This window comes from Somniosus microcephalus, chromosome 6 (assembly GCF_052327205.1).
Source record: "Somniosus microcephalus isolate GS21.2 chromosome 6, FLI_Smic_1.0, whole genome shotgun sequence".
NCBI lineage: Eukaryota > Metazoa > Chordata > Chondrichthyes > Squaliformes > Somniosidae > Somniosus > Somniosus microcephalus.
The window spans coordinates 227,922,592-227,943,644 of NC_140992.1; the positions used below are offsets into that span (position 1 = coordinate 227,922,592).

Sequence of the window (21,053 nt, forward strand, 5' to 3'; positions counted from 1 at the left end):
GCCCAGATTTTGCGGTAAGAATAACGGTGAGGCTATCAGCACTCATCATTATTAAGAAGTAAATCAGACAGCAACTTCCGGCGTCCGCACATGCGCAGTTAAATGTGGAAATCAGGAAGTTGCTGTCCAAGTTACCCTGCTCCTCCACAAGCTTCATTACAGCAGTACCTCGCCGAGAGACTCGGCATTCAAATACATGAACAGTGTGATGTTGTGGTACTTGCCCATTAGATACCCATTAAACACGCCAGAAAAAGTTAGGGCTTGTTCATTCAAGTGTAAGTGAATTTTTAATGGCGTGGTAAGTTTTAATTACTGCCAAACAACCTCTCTGACACTGAAAATTTACTTTTAGAAGTTTGGAGTCTCATTCCTTCAGATTTTAATTATTGTAATTGTTTCTTAAAATTTTTTTTAAAAATTACTTTTTCTTTCAGTCACTTTTATTTCTCTCTCTTAATCCCATCTTTCTTTCCCTCTCTTTATTTTGCCTTCTTTACATTGAATTAAATATTCTAACTGACACTTCCTGGTTTAAATTCTGCGTGCCTCAGTAAGGATTCTTCAGTCTGATTGGTTGAGGAGCATTTAACTGCGCTTGACCTGTTCACACAGGTCCCAGATCCCCTGTAGAGGGCACTGCGTTGTTTTGGCTCTCTAATTACCTCAAATTGCAATGTAAGTGCAATGAACGGTGAGTGCCGTACATTCACAGCTGACTGCAAAATCTGGGCCATTATGTTGCTACTCCAAGGATATGTATGGGAAGCTAATATCAGAGCTTCAAAGCCTTTGCAGAATCTGTAAATGCTGACTAAGTAGTAGTAAAATAGAAATGGGAATTATCAGATGTGAAACGAAAGACAAAAAGCACAAGAAACAAAATAAAAGTGCAAGTAAGGAAGTGGAACAATGCATGATTATGATGATGAACAGACAACGCAAATAAAAATTTTGAGAAAACCAGTAATGAATAAAGCACCAAGAAAATGAAAGTTACAATCTATAAAATATATATTCTTCTGCACCCTATCCTTCTTAAAGTAGGGTTCCCAAAAACTGGACTCGATATTCTAACTAGCATAACCAATGATTTGTTGACGTTTAACATGACATCTTTGCTTTTGTACACTACATTTCTACTTATAAGCCTCGGGTTCTACGTGGTTTTTTTTTTTAACAGCCTTATCAACTTGTCCTCCCACTTTTAAAGAACTGTGTATTTTAACTGCTAAATCCTTTTTTAATGTTTTACCATTTAGTGTATATTTCTTCTTATTCTTCCTCCCATACTGTAACACTTTAATTTTTTCTGCATTAACTTTCATCGGACATCTGTCTTCCCAATCTACTAACCTGTCTACGTCCTCCTGAAATTACTTATGGTTGCCCACCCTCCCTCTAAGGTGTAGAAGCTGGGTAGCAGAATGAGACCAGGACAAAATAACACAACGATTTGAAACTCAGTGAGCAAATACACTGCTTGGTGTGAGGCTGAGATGTACAGCTTGCAGGTTCAATTTCTGGTCTGTGCTGAGTTAGGTGATCTCAAAGGGCAATGATGAATGCTCTACAGTTAGCATTATTGTATCGAGATTAGAAGGTTGAGAGGAGATGTAATAGAGGTATTCAAAATTATGAAAGGTTTTGATAGAGTAAATGGGGAGAAACTGTTTCCACTGGCAGGAGGATTGGTAACCAGAGGACACAGATTTAAGATAATTGGCAAAAGAACCAGAGAGGAGATTCAAATTTTTTTACACAGCGAGTTGTTATGATCCAAAATGAATTGCCTGAAAGGGTGGTGGCAGCAGATTCAATAGTAACTTTCAAAAGGAAATTGGATATATACTTGAAAAGGAAAAAAATTGCAAGACTATGGGGAAAGAGCAGGGGAGTGAGACTAATTGGATAGCTCTTTCAAAGAGGTGACATAGGCACGATGGGCCGAATGGCCTCCTTCTCTGCTGTATGATTCTATAATTCTATTTTTTTTTAAATGATACTTATGACAATACATACTACACTTCAAATGTTTTCCAAAGTATGATATTTAAGTACAAGTTACTGAAGAAAATATCGGGCAGCAATAGATCCAAATTTAAGGACAGTATTGGGCATACAAGTTATTTTTTATTTTCCAAATAGTTTAAAAATATTATCTCATTGAAATGTTAACTTCATCAATTTTTTTCTCCTTTCTTTTCACAGCTGGAGTGCCAAATTATATTTGACCCCCAGTAACATTGTACTGCTTACAGCCATAGCCTTAATTGGAGTCTGTGTTTTCATTTTGGCTATAATCGGCATTTTACACTGGCAGGAGAAGGTACTTCTTTGCGGTTTCAATTAATGTTTATGTCTAACACACAGTAATAAGGTTTTAAACAATAGAGTTATTATACAATATTGGAATAACTTTCAGAAATATTCAAGCTATCACATTTACAATGAATCAGTAGATTTTTATCATGGTCACATCAATGCGCTAGTTATGTTCATTTACTTTAATTACTATTTGATGTTTTCGTTATTTAACTGCACAGGATTGCCGATACATTTATTATTTTTATTTTAATATGTAGCAGCCTTTCTTGGGACAATGCACAATGTAAATAGCAAGGTTATCTACTAGAACATTCACTGATGCTGTATCAAAAGCAGCATGGGCCAAAAATAGGGTTATAACCTTGTGCCAATCCTGTGACCCACAGTCACTTTGAGTGCCATTGTCCAAAGGGTTGTGTATCCTCCCCACTGTCTCGATCCCTTTTTCTGGACACTGACTCAGGCTGAACCAGACTGTTTGCAAACTCAGTGTCCTGTTCAATCCTAAACTGATTTTCTGATCACGAAGACTGCCTACTTCCATCTCTGTAACATCACCCATCTCCTCCCCTATCACAACACATCTACTGCTGAAACCATCCTTCATGCCTTTGTCATCTCAGCCTTGCCTATCCCTGTAACCTCCTCCACTGCTACAACCTACCCTGAAATCTCTGTTCCTCTGACTTGGGCTGCTTGGGCATTCCACTCTCCCTTTGCCCCACTATTGGTTGCTGTACTTTGGCTACTAGGACCTACACTCTAGAATTCCCTTCCTAAACACCTTCATCTCTCTCTCTCCTCTTTTAAACCCTCCATAAATCCCACTTCTTTGACCAAGCTTTTGGTCACCCCTTTTAACCTTTCCTTCTTGGGTTCAGCGTCCATTTTGCATTATCCCTCTGTGAACCCCCTTAGGACATTTTTCTAAGTTAATGAAGCTATGTAAATGCAATAGATGGCTGAAGTTGTTATTGTACAGGATCAGTGAATTTACCCGAATTAGTTACCCTCATTCCACAAACAAAGCATTTTCTGTAAAACACAGGACTCTGTCTAGGATGCCAGTGAGAAAAATAACTATGGATGAGCCCATTTGAGATGTTTTTGATATCACAACATTGGGATGGCATCCACATAACTATCCCTTCCTGTGTCATATAAAAGCTAATCCCCAGCTTGACATATTCGTGCTTTTCCAGAAGAAGCAGAAACTGCAATGGTACACAGTAACAGCTTGATTAACTACTTACAACAAATTCCTGCAGACAGAGACTGGAAATGAGGGTTCTTATCATGTGGAGTATACTTCTTTCGAAGAATGAGGGAGACTTGCAGGGTCAATAATTTTACCTTTGTTACTGATTAAGCATCCTTTACATACTGCAGAAGTCTGAAATAGTTGTACTTCGCAGGAAGAGTCCAGGGAAAATTCCTGTAGTCAGAACACCCATTGAATTATAGAAAGTCCTTTGGATGTTTAAAATGTAAGCAACGATGCTTGGTTAAAGTCTTGCTACTATCTATTGTAACCTTATGAAGATTTCCCTAAAACATTATTGTGGATTTATTTGAATAATTTTTGAGGAGAGGCAATATAAACTAAATGATACAATTTGAAAGGGGTGTAGGTACAGAGAGACTTGGGGGTGTATATACACAAATCTTTGAAACATATCAAGGCCGTAGAGAGGATACAGAAGAGATTTACTAGACTTCAGTTATGTGGAGAGTCTGAAGAAGCTGAGAATGTTCTCCTTAGAGCAGAGAAGGTTAAGAGGAGATTTGACAGAGGTGTTCAATATCATGAAGGGTTTTGATAAGCAGATAAGCAGAAACTGTTTCCAGTGGCAGAAGGGTCAGTAACCAGAAGACACAGATTTGAGGTGATTGGCAAAAAAAACAGAGGCGACGTGAGGAAACTTTTTTTTACACAGCGAGTTGTTGTGATCTGGAATGCACTGGCTGAGTGTGGTGGAAGCAGATTCAATAATAACTTTCAAAAGTGAATTGGATAAATGCTTGAAGGGAAAATAAATTACAGGGCTATGGAGAAAGAGCTGGGTAGTGGGAATAATTGGATAACTCTACCAAAGAGCCGGCACAGGCGCAATAGACCGAATGGCCTCCTTCTGTGTTGTATCATTCTATGTCACTCAAAGGTTCTCTGCATGCAAGTGATGATAGCAGAACAACATGCATTCAGCTAAGATTTAGCCAGCCATTGCTCGAAAAGTGTTTGTGTCGTAAATATGGACTGTATGTTTTGCTATTGCGTTTTTAGTCAAATTTCATAGTTCTGGCATGGCCAGAAAACACATTTTATGCACAGACTTCATAAAGATACCTACTTTCTGTAGAATCTTAACACTACCCCTTTTCAAACTGGTTAATATTGGGAGATGCAAAAAGTGCTGATAAGCCTATTTGAAAAACAAGTTTTCAACACTCACCGCAAAATCATTGAAATCAATGATAAATGCATTGACAACTTGCACAAGTCCAGAGCTGCTGAATACAGAACTGATTGAATAGCCTGAAGACGGTCACTATCTAGGCACATTCATGAAGAATGACTACTTAGAAGTACTGGGAACTACCAGTGCCAATGAAACTATATTTCAGAATTCAGGAGAAAATAGGATTTCCCCCCCCCCCCCCCCCCCCCCCCCCCCCAAGTGTTCAAAAATGGTTCATTGCTAGTCTGATGATGCAGTCTGCTTTTCTACACTCTACAGTGACAACAGACTGCCTATTCCCTATAGGAGCAGTGTCCTTCAGAACATTTAAAGAAATACATCCCTTCAAAACTATGAAGGCAGATGAATATTAATAGAACTATTGGTCTTGGTTTCTCACCGATTTAACGGTCCACATTTACAAACCAGTTTCAATGTTTCTTGTTTACTGGATTACAGGATATCTGTTTTTGACATTTTTAGTTTTGCTTCTTTTCAGTGCAGTCACTTAACAGCAAAATTATGGCCGATTTAATGACGCACTAAGTTAGAACATTCAGGAAAATTGTCTGGTTGGCGGAATGATAGGTCCCAGCGCAGCACAGGCAAGTGGGGGCTGAGAGATGAAGCAGTGATCTATATTGCCACTTCCCCACCCAAATCACGCAGTGCTTAATCTTCCAGTCAACCTAAAGTGCTCGCCCATATTCATGAGCTCAGCTTGTCCATCTGAAATGAACAATGAAGGGAAGCACGTTCTGAGCTACTCAGGAAGTGAGTTCTTAAAGCTGTATTGCTGGCTTTTTCATTGCTGCAACCTAAACTCTTAAAATGGATATTCGATTAAATACTGCTGAGTTTTTTGAAGGCAAAAAAAAGGGACAGTAAGCATGTTTACCTGCATCAGAGGGTGACTGCCTGTATCCATCCTCACCCGCATCTACGGATCCAGGAATGCCTTCGGAGATTTCACTTCACCAACGAAGCAATGGCAGAGTTGTGCCATCTGCTGGAATCTATCCTGCAAACAACCTCTACCACAAGGACATCATCATTACTTTCCCCATGGAAAACTGCAAGAATATTGCGAGAGCTCTGGAATTTTTCAGTCGCAGGATTCCCCAAAGTCTAGGCTGTTTTTGATGGCACCCATATGGCCATCTAGAGTCCTACATACAATCCCATGAATTTCATGACTCACAAGGGCTTCCACTCTGTCAATGCCATGTAGCCAGTTAGCAGAAGACAGGATCTTGCAGGTGAATGTCCATTTCTCAGGCAGCAGTCATGATTCTTTTATTTTAAGACAATTTTATATGTCTGCCCTGTTTGACAGAGAATACAGACTGGAAGGATGGCTTCTTGGTGACAGAGCTCCTGACAGCATTGTGACAATGAAGAACATCAGATGAATGCAGATATAATGAGGCATATGAAACCACCAGATCATTATTGAGCATACTGTAGATATCTTTAAGCAGCACTTCCAATGCTTGGACAGATCAGGGAGTGTAATATGGCACAGAGTCTCCACGATCATTTTTATCTGCTGCACGCTATACAACTTTCTGATAAGGCATCGCGCAGAACTGCACAGATATGGGTACTGGATTCTTCCACAAATACTGCTAGACTTTCCATGGTGGTATAGACAAACCAAAACGATTGTCGATAATGCTTGTGTTCAGATAGCAACTTTCACATGCAGATCCACAGAGTTCCAAACCTCCAGCAAGCAAGTCCCTACTCTGCCACTGCCGCCAGCACATGCTCCTGTTCACTTGTGTGCCCTCCTCAAACTGACAATCTGAATCCAATTGGGTGAATGTACTTGTGCTGCTACATTCGGCAAGCAATGAGTGATGCTGGGTGGCATCTTCTAAGGTACCACGAGCTCTGGCTGGTTCTTGAAAGACTTCTATAAAAGCTGGAGAGGAATATGTTATAATGCTGACTTAAAATACTACTTGTATGATAATATGCCTCATGCCATGGTGTTATGATTGAGTGTGAGAATTAATGAGTAGGGGGAGAAAGAACGGGAGAAGGAAAGTACTAATACTGAACATAGGGGAGACCTTTGGCTTCAATCTGCCCCACTCTCTATATTCTCAAAGCCCAGGATTTCCATTGTGGGTTCCTCAAATGTACTTTAAGTGAAGAAAGTTCCAGGGCCATCCTCCTGTGTGAATGTTCTGCTGCCTGTTCTGTACTGCTTTGTCCTGCCAATAGTTTTGAGATATTGGAAGTTTGAGAAATACTTTCAGTGACACCAAGTGCCTATGCAGAAAGATTTTATTGGAAGTTTGCTTTGTTGATTCACCTTTATAGATGTAAGTGCAACAATAGTTCTAGTTTGAAGTTGGAGCTAGAAAGTTGTGGCGATGCATGTGAAGCTAGGAAGTGCTATAGGGTTGTCTGAGGACACTGCATGTGATCTCAGTCAAGATATGACCGGCTCAGAGGAAACTCTTTATGGCATGCATACTTTGCGCATCTACTTTGTAAATGGAAATGCTTGGTCGTTTACTTTGGGAAATTTTCATGGCTGGTGAAGGTCTTCCTCATTTGCTTCCAGGTTATTTGAATGAGGACCACCTTGTTGACCCTTTGAGCCACCTCCTCTTGTCCAGTCTGGATGGTTCTCTTGTGGGAAAGGATGCAAACAGGGCATCCTTCCTTTGGTCCACTTCTTGAAGGAGCAGTTCCATAGCTGCATCATCGAATGCTGTGGTTCTTTGTGGGCATTGTACCATTTCCTACTAGCAGTTCCCACTTGTGTTAAGCACAAAGCTTTCAGCAGATCAGTCCTACAGCTTCAGCATCAGGATGGAAAATGTACCTTGCTTTCTTTTCAGCCCTTATACCTGGATTTGAATCCAGCACAGAGTAATAATGGATAATGATTTTCTCTGACAACTTTAATGGTTCAATATAAAATTAGTTTGAACATCCAGTTCCTAGTAGGTATAAAGCCATTGTGCTAAACTACCTATTATTCAGCTGAATGGCATTAATTTGGCAATTTCACTTTATTATCCCAAAATGGTGGGAAATGGAAAAACTTACAAGTCCACTGCACTTTCGAGTTAAAGTGCATTGTGGTGGTGGGGGGAGCTTTACTCTGCACGGTGTCTGACTTGGGAGTGCATATTGCTGACTCTGGGTACCAAAGTCATAAAATTGCATTTCCCCATAGCTGACACCCCTAACTTTGAACACAAAGGAAGGTAGTCAGTATAAATGTAATGTGAACTAGCAGGGACTTTTTAAAAAAAAAAAAAAAAAAAAATTAAATACTATGCAAATGTAGGTCTTTGTTTACCTTAATATGGCTGATAGAGGCTTCACAAAAAATAGCCCAAAAATCTTCCTCCTTTCATATCATTAGAGTATTATTCTTATCCTTTACTGACTCTATGGTCTTTATTCAAAAACATTTTTCCAGCCTGGTTAAATATTTACAGAGAAAGTTAAAAGAAAGTAATTTGGGCCAAAAGGCCTGCTCATACCATGCTGCTCAATAAAGAAAATGGGTATATTTTTTCCTAATTACTTTCTTTTTGCTTTTATTTCAGAAAGCAGATGACCGAGAGAAGCGCCAGGAAGCACACAGATTCCATTTTGATGCCATGTGAAATGCAATGGTTCCTGAGTGACAAATGCTAAGTGTTATGTTAGACCTAAAATGTTACTTCTAATAAATAGCTAAAGATGAATGTTTAATGTTGAATTGTACATAGTCTAACTGCTTCCTGGATTTTTTTGAAATCCGATTTATGGTTTCTGGGCAGTGGTTGCAAATATCTCGAGCTGTATATTTTGATGAGTTAAAAATAATTTAAAATTAAATTATGCATTTCACTGTATTACTGCATGCATTTCCAAATGTATGTTCCTGTTGTTTCTCTGAACATGGTGAATTGTTCTTACTATTAATGTGGCTCATCAGCCTCCAAATGTCTACTTAAAATAAATGGTCTCTGTGGAAAAGTATGCTTTGTGTTTCTGGGAGGTCAAAGTGAACCATATTGTGGTGTATTAAACTTCTAATGATTTAAAACAAATATTCTGTTTCAAATTCTGCTTTTTGTACGACTGTATGATTGCATTATTTTAGGTGTGATCCAGTACTCAGACTGACATCCAATTGTGAGACTAGATGACTGGAATTCAATATTTAAATCCCTACACTGCAAACTAGTTTGTGGTAAGAAGCAAATGCATAACTTAAGCATGTACAGTAGCTGGATTGCTAAGAGTGTGTTTAGCAGTACATGGATAATAGAATGATTTGACTGATAACTGTGGATAATATATTATGGTTTTAGGATGTCACAAAGCTTTCTTTGAAAATATATTTTGACAGATCAGGGGTGTTGACCAGCTTGACCCAAGCACGCTATGGGGATAAATTCTTCTTCTCGATAATTTTACCGAAAGCTGGCTAGAAAAGAAGAAATCCCACTTTTTACTCACTTCGACTCTGCTAAATTTATAAAGAGGAGCTTCACCTCCATATATTTGTAAATTAAGTCTGCTAGATGAGTTACTACTATGCATTCCCACCTCTGTTCTCTACTGTCAGGTAAAGAAACAGGAACCATAGTTTCATGCAAAGTAGAGGCTGGAGTAACAATTCATTTGACTGTGCGTTACATAAAAAGTCATTATTTGAAGTAAGCTTATCTGCTTCGAAGGCCTGTGGATCAGGTTTGATTTTTTTTTAGTTAATCTATCTAACCCAAAGTACATGGAAGATAGCAAATGTTAGTTCTGCAGCACAGACTCATTTAACAATTTCACAATAGCAGCAACCTTTTATTTTTCCCTTATGCAAACAGGAAGATTTAAGAGTAAGTACAGCAGAAAATGAAAGCCTTTCAAATGGGTCAAATACACTACACAGTTTCCGTGTGAATCAGTTTGGGGTTTGTATCAATGTAAATAGTGTAATTTGGATATGAATTGTCAAATTGAATATTGTGAGCCTCATACATGCAGCTCTGCCTTCAGTCCAAAGCAAAGTTATAAATTGTTTCCACAGATGCATCTGAATAATGGGAATTTTTAAACTTTGTAAGTTTTTTAATATTAGTAAAGAGCTGCTGGAACAGCACATAATCTAACTATTTAAATTTAAGCAGCATTTGATGCACACGAGAGGAGATCTGCATGACCAGACCCCTCTACGGCCTGGAAAAAGAGAGCAACGAGGGATCGACAGTATACCTTTGCTTGCCCTATCTTGCTGTAAGCCAGTAACCGTCACAGGCCAGTAACTATCACAAAATACCTTGCAGTCAAAGTGCCCTGGCGCTGCAAGCCATTATAACTGGAAAATTGATCTTTTGTGAATAACTTCTTGCATCTGTTTGGGGTTTAAATATATTGGGCCGTGTTGTAGTGTTTGAATATTCCCAACCATACTGCAAGACTGTGATATATTTGGCGATCTACACATTGGGAAGACCGAAGCTATTGTCTTCAGCCCTGGCCACTGGCAAGGCTGAACTGGACTGTCGCAGCTTCGACATCCTATTTGACCCTGAGCTGAGCTTCAAACCCCATATCCTCGCCACCACCAAGATCGCCTGTCTCCACCCCCTGCCTCAGCCCATCTGCTGCTGAAACCCTTAACCGTGCTTTTTTTACCTCCAGACTCGACTATTGCTCTCCGGGCTAGCCTCCCATCTTCCACCCTCCGTAAACTTCAGCTCATCCAAAACTCTGCTGCCCGTATCCTAACTCGCACCAAGTCCCATCACCCCTGTGCTGGCTGACCTGCATTGGCTGCCGGTACCAGCAGTGGCTTGAATTTGAAATTCTCTGTTGCCTCGCCCCTCCCTATCTCTGTAACCTCCTCCAGCCCTAAAACGTTGAGAGAACTCTGCGTTCCTCCAATTCTGGCCTCTTGTGCCTCCCCGATTTCTTTCATCTCACCATTGATGGCCGTGCCTAGGCCCTAAGCTCTGGAGTTCCTTCCTTAAACCTCTCCAGTTCTCTACCTCTTCCTCCTTTAATAAGCGCCTTAAATCTACCTCTTTCACCAAACTTTTCATCACCTGTTTTTATATCTCCTTCGGTGACTTGGTGTCAAATTTTATCTGATAATGCTCTTGTAAAGCACATTGGGGCATTTTACTATGTTAAAGGTGCTATATAAATACCAGTTGTTGCTGTATATTTGTGTTATTAGTCCTGTCATACATTAAAACTTATAGCACAGACTGAAACTTGGAAACTGTTCTTTTGGTGAGCAGAAGTTCAATTTTTGTTTATCTTATAAAGAATCCTTTTCCTGATTTATCACAATAGTACTTGCAGATAAATCCACTCTTCTATTTTGTAGTCTGTTTGACCAGTCAGCTGTTGTTTCCCAAGGCTCCTTACAAAACGTATGGATCACTGGCCACTGGTCATTGTATACATCCTTGTTGAAGGGGACAATTCCTCGTTATTTAGACTGAGTGTAGATGATCAGATGCAATGAAGCTGCAAATTAAGATGGAGAGGCACGCATGATTGGAAACTCGTCTCGCCTGCTGTATTTTCACATAACTGATTTATTCATATTGAAAGAGATTGCTGTCAATAGTAGTGTAAATGCTGCCAATAGTAGTATAAATGCCTAATATTTTGAAAGACTGAGGACGTTTTGATCTATGGCCAAAATCCAAAAGATTATGTAAACGCTTAACGATGAATGAAAAGCTGATATGAAGCTTGCGTTTTTCATGAATCTGTCTTTCCAGAAAAGTAGTATTGTTTTGTTGTGTATGTTCTGAAAACACTTACTTAAAGAGACCCAATGTGGTATAAACCACACTGTCGAAAAAAAATCCAAAGGGTGTATTTATTTTTTCCTGTTCACGATAACTACCAAATGATGTTAGAGTTTAGAACCCTAAGATGTTTAGAATAATGTTTTAAGTACTAGTCTCTTTAGGCAATAGTGAACTTATTTTTTTTAAAACGGCTTCATTAACGATCTGGCTTTGGTCAGTGCCGTTGTGTCTGAAGGTGTGTGTGTGGAATTGGAAACAGCAGGCTGCAGCTTGGTGTGTTGTGTGGAGTGGGTGCATGCGTACAAACTGCTCATTGAAGCACAGCACGTAGATCTGAAAATGAGCCTCATTCATTCGCGATACAGTACTTGCATCAAGCTGGGAGCTGGAGTGGCTCTGGCTGCTCCTCAAAAGAGCGACAGTCCCTTCCTGCCCGCTTTGCACCCTGTGACGGGTTTAGGCAGCTTTGAAACAACTCCCATTCTCCGAGATTTTCTATCCCGTGCTTAAGTCAACTGAAAAGTCGTTAAACAGAAATGTAAAGCCACAGAACATTCTTGGAGGACTAAGACGGTCTTTGTGGAGGAAATGCCCGAGGGGTAGATCTGACAAAGGGATGGAATTAACCCGGTGCGGAAAGTTTGTATTTTAGGAGCGAAGCGGGTCTCTGCTTTCGGGTAAAGGCATGGATGGCGTTTTGAACCGAATTAGAATATCAGGAAATTGGATTATGGACCTGATCTATGAAAGTAGCTAGGTATCGGCGAGAAAAGCAACCGAATGGAAGGCTAATTCGCTTGATTCGAATAACGTGGATTCTTTGTTTCACTTGACAACGATTCCGAAGTGCTCTGTACCAGTCTGTATAGAGCCAGCATTGCAGACTGCCCTCCCAATACTTCCGAGGAGGTACTCGGGGAAAACAGACATCTTCCAAACCGAGAGGATGGTGCTGGAAAGACGGATTTTCTTCATGTTCAAAGGTGAGTTCGAATAAAAGATAAAATAACGTCGCCATCTGCAGGAAGGTTCTGCTGTGCTGTGCAAATCACCAAATCCTATTCATGTCCAAAATAATTGTTCTTGAAAACATGCCTGCCTTTTTGTCTTATTTTAAAAGCTTTTGTCTTAATGCATTAACGACTTTACCAGGACTTCTCCAACGGGCTAAAAATAACGTTTTAAACTGGGACTGGTATATTTCGACTCCGTTGTGTTGGTGTCCCTGTGTTTAAAAGGTCCAGGTATTTTGAACTATTTGAAGCAAATCTTTTCTTCTTGTAACAGGATCATGCTGTGGGTGTGTCATTGTTTTCTGAATCAATTTTAAATCACAAAAAGTTTGCATAAATGTAGTGTGTGTGTATAACAGGCGACCACCGCAATAGAGTAAGACCAGCGCGGGGTACAGAGAAAGTGAAAGGGTTTATAAAATGGAGCTGCTCATTCACCGAGCACAAGTCTCCGTCCCAATGGGCTCTGATTGGAGAACCGCCGAGCTCCGAACCTTGAGACTCGGGAACTCGCCTAAAAAGAGAAGAAAATAGAGCCGAGCCGCGGCTTCTTGTATTTGTTTGGGAGCAGATTGGAATCAAATGCTTTGTTTCCTCGTCGCCTGATGGTGAAGACGTGTGATGAGTGAAATGAGTGTCCGGATATGTCCCTTTCCCGCTGTGTGTAGCTTTGCGGGAAGTGCTGAAGTAACAGTTCCACGTGGTGCTGCGAGTTGCTCCTGTCCGAGCACCTTGAGGACCGCTCCTTTCATCATTCACTCCAGAGGCGCCCTTTCCCCCCAGCTCCCCCAAATGTCGACATAAGCTTAAAGGTTTCGGCCATCGACCCCATTCTCATACTTGCAACACCCAAATCTCTTTGTTATGCCCAAGTCTTGGCAACGTAATTCGAATATCACCCGGTCTATACTATTAGAAAAAAGTGCACCAGTGAGATGAACGGCGCTGAATTTACCGCCTGATCTAACGCCCCTGCTCCACATTGCTGAGAGTAGGATTCATTGGTCTGCTCTGAGCTGGTAGCTTTTAACAGCAAAATGTCGGAGAAGCTGAAGAGGTTGGAGTCATTCACCGCGGTCACTGTATCTCTCGAATCTCACTTACCAGTTCGATTAAAAGGTCGATCTGAGTATATTGTTGAGCGATGTTGAACACTAAACAGAAACTATGGTGATATTTCTCATCCACTCATGGGTGGAAGTTGTGTAAAGCCCGTGCATTTTCACACACACTCACTTTGCTGTCTTAGAATTTTTAAACAATTGCTCTTGGAAAGAGCGGGCACAGCCTCGATGGGCCGAATGGCCGCCTCCTGTGCTGCCCTTTTCTATTCTCTGGACCGATACACTTCAAAATATCACGTCATAAATAATTGATGAAAAGTAACCGTCCTTCTGTCGGGTTTGACTGATTAACAATCCGGAACGTGCTTATTCGCTCCAAATTGGGGGACCACATCCAGTAACAAATTGTTCCAAATAACAAATTAGATTGATCGGAAATTATGAGTGTCGTTTCAAAACTTGGAAAATCAAGTTGATCTCAGAAAAAGGATTCTGAATACTACGAACGACTATTTCATAAAATCCTGTGTCCCGATTTCACAGTGCAATGGGATTCTCTTGTACAAGACAGTCAGTCTTTCGCTTCTTCGTGCATGTATTGGCATACAGACGTTATATTATCTGATTTATACGTTGACTCGGCACTGCCACATAAAATCTGAATGTGCATGAAGTTTTCCCTATTCTCCAGCTGCTCTTGCACAGGATCTCCCGCCCCGCGTGGCTGGGAAATTTGCACCAGATTTCTCTGCACTGGAACACAAGTAAACTTTTGATGCATGTGAGTGGGCGAATATAAGGCCAAGGAGGTTCTACCACATAGGGGCACTCGGGAAAGTCTGTTCCTAAGCCAGTAGCCCCCCTCCCTTAGTAAAGCCCAGGCCTTTAGTAGAAAGAGCCATGTCGTTACAATACACAGTTGTTCCATCGTCTCAAGGAGAATATGGTTGCATTTTGTAATTTATTTTTTTAAAGTGTAACTATCTTTCAATAGAGTGTTTATTTCTGGTGACAGTCACTGCATATTTATTGCGTGATTATGCATCCGCATAACAGACTTTTTCAGCAGTGCCCAATATGATACTGACTCCTCGCAAAAGAAGATCCAAACAAAACTGCACAAACTATAGCAAATATGAATCTTAATTTATATGAGTGAATTCAAGACCTTAACCTTTTTGCGGACCAAGTTGATAGTTAAAAGCTTCTTTTGGTTTCTGATGTCATGGGGACTCCGTTAATTACATTACTGCCTTGTAACTAATCCTGGCGAACAATTATACTCTCTTAATTGCTTGCATGGGTATAAGCGAATCTTAAAACTTCTAGTCACTAAATATAAAATTAAGAAGTATCATACGGTTAGCGTTTTTTTTGGGGGGGAAAGTCGCAAACCTTTAAAATGAGGCTTGAGATAGAAAGATGTGATATTGACAATCGGCTAAGATAACATGAACCTGCATTTACGGTAAAAATGCAAGGGTTTGGGGGAGTCTTAAAGTGTTTTCGCTACACCGTACATTAAACTCTGTAAAATGCAAAGAACTCGCAGCAAAAGGTTCACGAGTCTTTATTCGGGAAACGCCACCGAATCGTTATTGTTGGGGAGGGTTCAGTAATACTTCATTGTTTTCAAATTCGATGCAGTTCATCGGTGAACTGTTGAGGTTTTACTGCTGTGCAATTGTAGCGTATATAGTTTGCCACGAAAATTCCCTCTTCGTCAAAAGGTTGGGGTCGAGACAATTCTGTAATTTCTAATTGCACCGTATTACAGGTTGGGCTCGGAGTCGCGCTGGTCCTTCTTTCTGGCTTAACCCTAACCCTAAAACAATTTTAGAATTTTTAAAGGATCATGAGATGTGCCAATACTTTTATTTCACTTGTCTCATTTACGCTCCGGATAAAATCTTACAGCTATAGGGAAACATTATAAAAGTACCCCGATTATATAGTGCCTTCGCCACCAGGACATCACAGGGAGGATGCAGAAAATATCCCTGACGACAACGAGACCTGGACTCTTGAGGCGCGAACTCCCCTAATCTGGTTCCCCTGTAAACCTGCTTGTTCGCGGGATATGAAGATGGATTCTAGAAAACAAATCTTGTATGTTGGATTTTTTCCTTGATTAAGATCAATTATTTGGGAATACCTTTTTGTGTAATATAAATACATTTTGTAACTTGGATTTTGAGAAAAAATAATTCGTTTTGAAATTTTAAAATTCCCAATCTCTGTAGAATTCTACACAATTTTATATGATTCCATTCGATCTTTGGACTGCAATGTTATTTGATACCCAGACACTGAAACCTCGTTTTCTTTTGCAGTCTGGTCGATCATTGTTCTCACTGGAGGGATCGTGTCGACACAAAAGGCTCAAGGTGCGTTTGTAATTTTGTTTTAACTGCTATTAGGTCAGTTGATTGTATTGAACTGTTTAGGAACATTAGTAGATAGGAATTTGTAAAACAAAACAAGATGTTTTATATCAGCTACCATGTGCATTGTAAATGTGGAATGTACTACGCCTCATTTATTGCATTAGTGGGATAATACAGTGCACTGGCTGGAGCAGCCTGAAATGTATCACCACTCCGACATTAGAGCCCGGCTTGTGTCGATCTGCCATCTCGCAGGCGTTTATGTTAATGTAGCACCGTCTGATCCGGTCACCAGTCCCGCAGGTCCTCGTCCCAAAAGATTCAGAAATGGAACCAGCGCATTTTAGGTCACCGCTGCTAAATAAGTGTGCATTGGTGGCTGGCAGAGAGCACGACAGCCACTTACTATCTGTGTATCGGCTACTAACCATTCACGTGTCAACTATTTACTAGCCATTTACGCCCGTATATCGGCTGTGTGCTATCAGGACCGGTCTTCGATATTGATGTCTGTGTGGCCACAAGGGGCTCCGCGCCTGTGGTCAGAACCTTCCTGCACTGCGCTCCGGCCATCCAACGACTTGACCATCTATTCCCGTGTCCCTAATTGGTCTTGTGTTAATGAATTGTTCTCCATTTAGGGTTATCGATTTTCAGTAGCTTAAGTTGAAAAATGAAAGATCTGTTTAAATATCCTCAATAACAAACAGCGGACGGGACACTAGAGACCAGGGCGAATCCTCTCTTTGTCAGAAGATAATCTTTGCCCATGTTTTTTCAATATAAATGTTTAAATTAAAGAGAAAGCATTTTTTCACCTTTTTATTTTAAAGAATCCTTTCATAGCAAATAGGGAAGTTGAACCCAATGCATAGAAAAATTGGTTTGGTTTCCCTCATATGCAATTACGTCTTTAAAAAATTGTAATAGAATAGTTGTTGCTACTGGGGCAATTAAAATAAACCTCGCCTGGTTTCCATTCCCCAGGCTCTTTAAAACAAGAGGCAATAGATTATTTCCATTTTCCAATTTAAAAAGTTCAAAGAATTCTTCCACTTTTAAATAAAACTATACCTCAGCAGAAAATAGACTGAGATATTTTAAAAGAAAAATTAAAGGAATCCAATGAAAATTATTTTTAATTGGTGGTGTTTTTGAAACCCTTTATTGAAAAAGAAACCCCTTAATGTTAGATAGAGGGCAGAACACCATGGACAGACAGAATAGCAGAATGGCAGTTCCCTGTGGTGCTCCTAGAAAACAAACTAAAATTTATTTGTCCCAGTTCTAGATTATTTGTTGATACTGGTTGAAAGAAGTTTTAAAATGTAAAGAAATATAATTATTTCCTAAATGGACAACAGGAAGTTTTCAGTAAAAGTAAACAGATTCATTGTCCTTTTCAGATTTAAAAAAAATGATGTCTATGTTCATTAGTGTTTGACAGAGTCTAATGACTTATAACAACATGTTTAATCAGTTCAAGTGGTACCATTCTTCAGTACTTGCATCTCAGATCTGAATAATTTATACAGGAAGCTTTGGCAATTATATATGTTGATCAAGACTAAAGGATCCCCAAGACATCTGCTCCATAGGGCTTTGTAACGTGTAAAGCAGACTCTGTGCAACATCCATATGCTCGGTGTAATAAAGTTTCTTATAGCTCACTTAGTAGATTCTTTGCTACTGAGAGTTTCAGCTTCTTACAAATGCACACAAACTAGACATTGACTTTAGAATGGGTACAAAAGTGGTTGTATTTAAAGGCAGAATGTGGGTAACTTATTATTCTAATAGTTGGACAGTACATAATAATCCCAGAACACAATGGTTTGTAGTCTGCCTGTTATACAATCATACCAACATTGTTATATTACAAAAGCAAAATACTGCAAATGTTGGAAATCTGAAATAAAAACAAAAATGCTGGTCAGCATCTGTGGAGAGAGAAACAGAGTTAAGGTTTCAGGTCAATGACCTTTTGTCAGAACTGGAAAAGTTAGAGATGTAACAGATTTTAAGTAAGTGCAGGGGCAGGGAAAGAGGGAAGGGGAGGAAAGAACAAAAGGGAAGGTCTGTGATAGGGTGGAAGGCAGAAGTGATTAAATGACAAACGGTATGATAGTACAAAGCAAAAGGAGATGGGACAAGTAAACAAATAAAAGATGAGTCTAGGTGAGGTGTAAATGGGAATGGCAAAATCATCAACAGCTGCCATGTGAAAAAATAGGGGCAGAGGTTATAGTCTGAAATTGTTGAACTCAATGTTGAGTCCAGAAGACTGTAAAGTGCCTAATCGAAAGATGAGGTGCTGTTTCTCGAACTTACGTTGAGCTTCGTGGAACAGTGTAAGAGGCCGAGGACCGAGAAGTCCGAGTGGGAGTGGAGTGGAGAATTAAAGTGGCAGGCGACCGGAAGTTCGGGGTCACGCTTGCAGACTGAATGAAGGTGTTCCGCAAAGCAGTCACCCAATCCGCGTTTGGTCTCCCCAGTGTAGAGGAGACCACATCGTGAGCAGCGAATACAGTATACTAAATTGCAAGAAGTACAAGTAAATCGCTGTTTCACCTGGAAGGGGTGTTTGGGACCCTGGACAGTGGGAAGGTAAAAGGGCAGGTGTTGCATCTTTCCACAGATGCTGCCTGACCTTGTTATATTACAATTCCTTTCCAAAAAAAGTATCCTGCCATAGCTATTTGGGTTTTAACTTATAAATTTTCCTTCAGTCCTTTTAGAATCATACCACAATTATTTACTTGCTGTAAATCATATTTTACAAAATACATATTCAAATTCAATAGAGATTTGATTAGTCTGCCTCTTGATGATCTCTTTCTTATTTGAAATTGTGGTGGGTCTAAACTGTGTTTGTTTACTTCCGGACTTGAGTCACTGTTCCACTGTCAAGGTGGCTTGTTGTGTCTGTCTTTACTGATGCTGGCGTTTCTGCTACATACATTTCCACAGGGGCACAAGCTTCTCAAGACAGAATTTGTGTTCCAGTTTTGACCACAGTCTATCAGAGACATATGTGATATTAAAGGCTTCTTGTTTTGTCATTTGAGAATTATTGCAAGTATCACATGAAGATATGTAGAAGTTGAGTTCAGCATTCATGGCAAGTCAGTGTACAACATCTCTGGCTTAGCACAAATATCCAGTAATCCCAAATGGCTGTAATGAATTTTCTGCAGCATCTCTGCCTTTTCATCCCTAGGGTTGATAACTCTATTCCCTTTGAATGTGATCTCATCTTGAACAGAGAATTCATATTGGAAATGGTAGCATTCTTAATCTCAGAAAGAATATATTTTTTGTATTTTGGGCATTTAGTCGGAGTTTTAAAATGGATTTTAGGTGCTATTTTGAGATACCAAGATACTTTACCATGTTGATGTTTTTGATCTTTTCAATGAACTCACTAAGTACTGCATAATCATTGTCTTTCTATGGCTTTCTCTGTCTGTTAAACATTGCAGCAATGTACATATCCATTACTTGCTTGTATTTCACTTTCAGAGGGTACAGCATTCTTCGTAGTCATTTGGTTGCAGATAATAATGCTGTCCAAGGACTTACAATGAGTCTCACCTCTGTTCCATACACAGTGGTCAAATCACTCACCCTATACATTATGGCAAACATCTCTTTCTCATTTGTAGCTAGTTGCCTTCTGCTGGAGTGACTGCTTTTGAGGCATATTCCACTGGCTCTTTACATCAAAGTAACACACAGATCTAATACTTTTGTATCACACTGATGTTCAGACTTCTTCACATCATAATACTTAGGAACCAAATGATTTGATTTCATTTACAGATTGGTCGTGGGTGTCTAATCACTGTCGTTCCATACTTGATCTTTTATAAATCTAAGTGGTTCAACAAATATGGCAGAAAGGTTGAAGATAGATCACTATACTGAGGTACTTAGTGAAGAGACATTATTTGGTGCATGAATCTACAGGATAGCTTTAACTTTCATTCAGTCATAACAGTTAACATAGAAATATAAAATAAAAACAAAATGCTGGAGATACTCAGCAGGTCAGGCATAGAAACATAGAAAAAATAGGAGCAGGAGTAGGCCATTCGGCCCTTCGAGCCTGCTCCACCATTCAATATGATCATGGCTGATCCTCTATCTCAATACCATATTCCTGCTCTCTCCCCATACCCCTGGATGCCTTTTGTGTCTGCTCCGGCCTGGCCAGTTTTAGTTAAGCTCATAGCTCGTGCACTGTAATGGCATAATAAAGCTTTATCACTATCATTATTAACCAAAAGCCACTTAAAAAATAGACACTTTAGCCTAGACTTTCCAAATTGGTATTATTTCACTGACTGACGACTTTAAGAATAAGCCAATTGGAAAGAAGAAAAAGCTTGTATTTCGGTAGCGCCTTTCATGACCTCGGGATGCCCCAAAGCACTTTACAGCCAATGAGGTACTTTTGCAGTGTAGTCACCGTTGGAATGTAGGAAACGCAGCAGCCAACTTGCACACAGCAAGCTTTTATCAAACAGCAATGATGATCTGTTTTAAGTGATGTTGGTTGAGGGAATAAATTTTGACCAGGACACCAAGGAGAATTTCCCTGCTCTTATTCAAAACTCTTCTTCGTCCACCTGAGGGGGCAGACGGGAATCTCGCTTTATCGTCTCAGCATCTGTGACGAAAGAAACAGAGTTAACGTTTCAGGTCGATGACCTTTTGTCAGAACTGGAAAAAAGCAGGAAATGGAACAGATTTTTAAGCAAGTGTGGGAGCTGGGAAAGGGGGGAGGGGATGAAAGAACAAAAGGGAAGGTCTGTGATAGGATAGAAGGCAGGAGAGGTTAAGAGACATTAAGAGATATTCAAGGCAAAAGGAGATGGTAATGGGACAGGTTAAGAAACAAAAGATGGCTCTAGATGAAGTGTAAATTGCATAGAAACATGGAAATATATATTGGGGCAGAAATTCCTCCCCAAACGCGGGAGTACGGAAGGGGTACTTGCGTGTCTGGCCG

General features: G+C 40.0%; 2 protein-coding genes across 4 annotated transcripts in view; both read left to right on the top strand.

Moving 5' to 3' along the window:
* Positions 1-8,854, top strand: part of itfg1 (integrin alpha FG-GAP repeat containing 1) — a 215,720-nt gene extending 206,866 nt beyond the window's left edge. Inside the window, exons 17-18 of the mRNA XM_085991513.1 lie at positions 2,212-2,329; positions 8,366-8,854. Of these exons, the coding sequence (XP_085847639.1) occupies positions 2,212-2,329; positions 8,366-8,425 (178 nt within the window). The 3' untranslated portion in view covers positions 8,426-8,854. The remainder of the gene's footprint in view (positions 1-2,211; positions 2,330-8,365) is intronic.
* Positions 8,855-11,796: 2,942 nt separating this feature from the next.
* neto2a (neuropilin (NRP) and tolloid (TLL)-like 2a) overlaps positions 11,797-21,053 on the top strand; it is a 39,227-nt gene continuing 29,970 nt past the window's right edge. The window contains exons 1-2 of one of the 3 annotated variants that reach the window (XR_015078822.1): positions 11,797-12,558; positions 15,986-16,039. Coding sequence is in view for 2 of the 3 variants with exons in the window: in XM_085991514.1 (XP_085847640.1) it covers positions 12,522-12,558; positions 15,986-16,039 (91 nt within the window). In the remaining variant the exon portion in view is untranslated. The remainder of the gene's footprint in view (positions 12,559-15,985; positions 16,040-21,053) is intronic. The other 2 variants (XM_085991514.1, XM_085991516.1) reach the window with 2 other exon arrangements.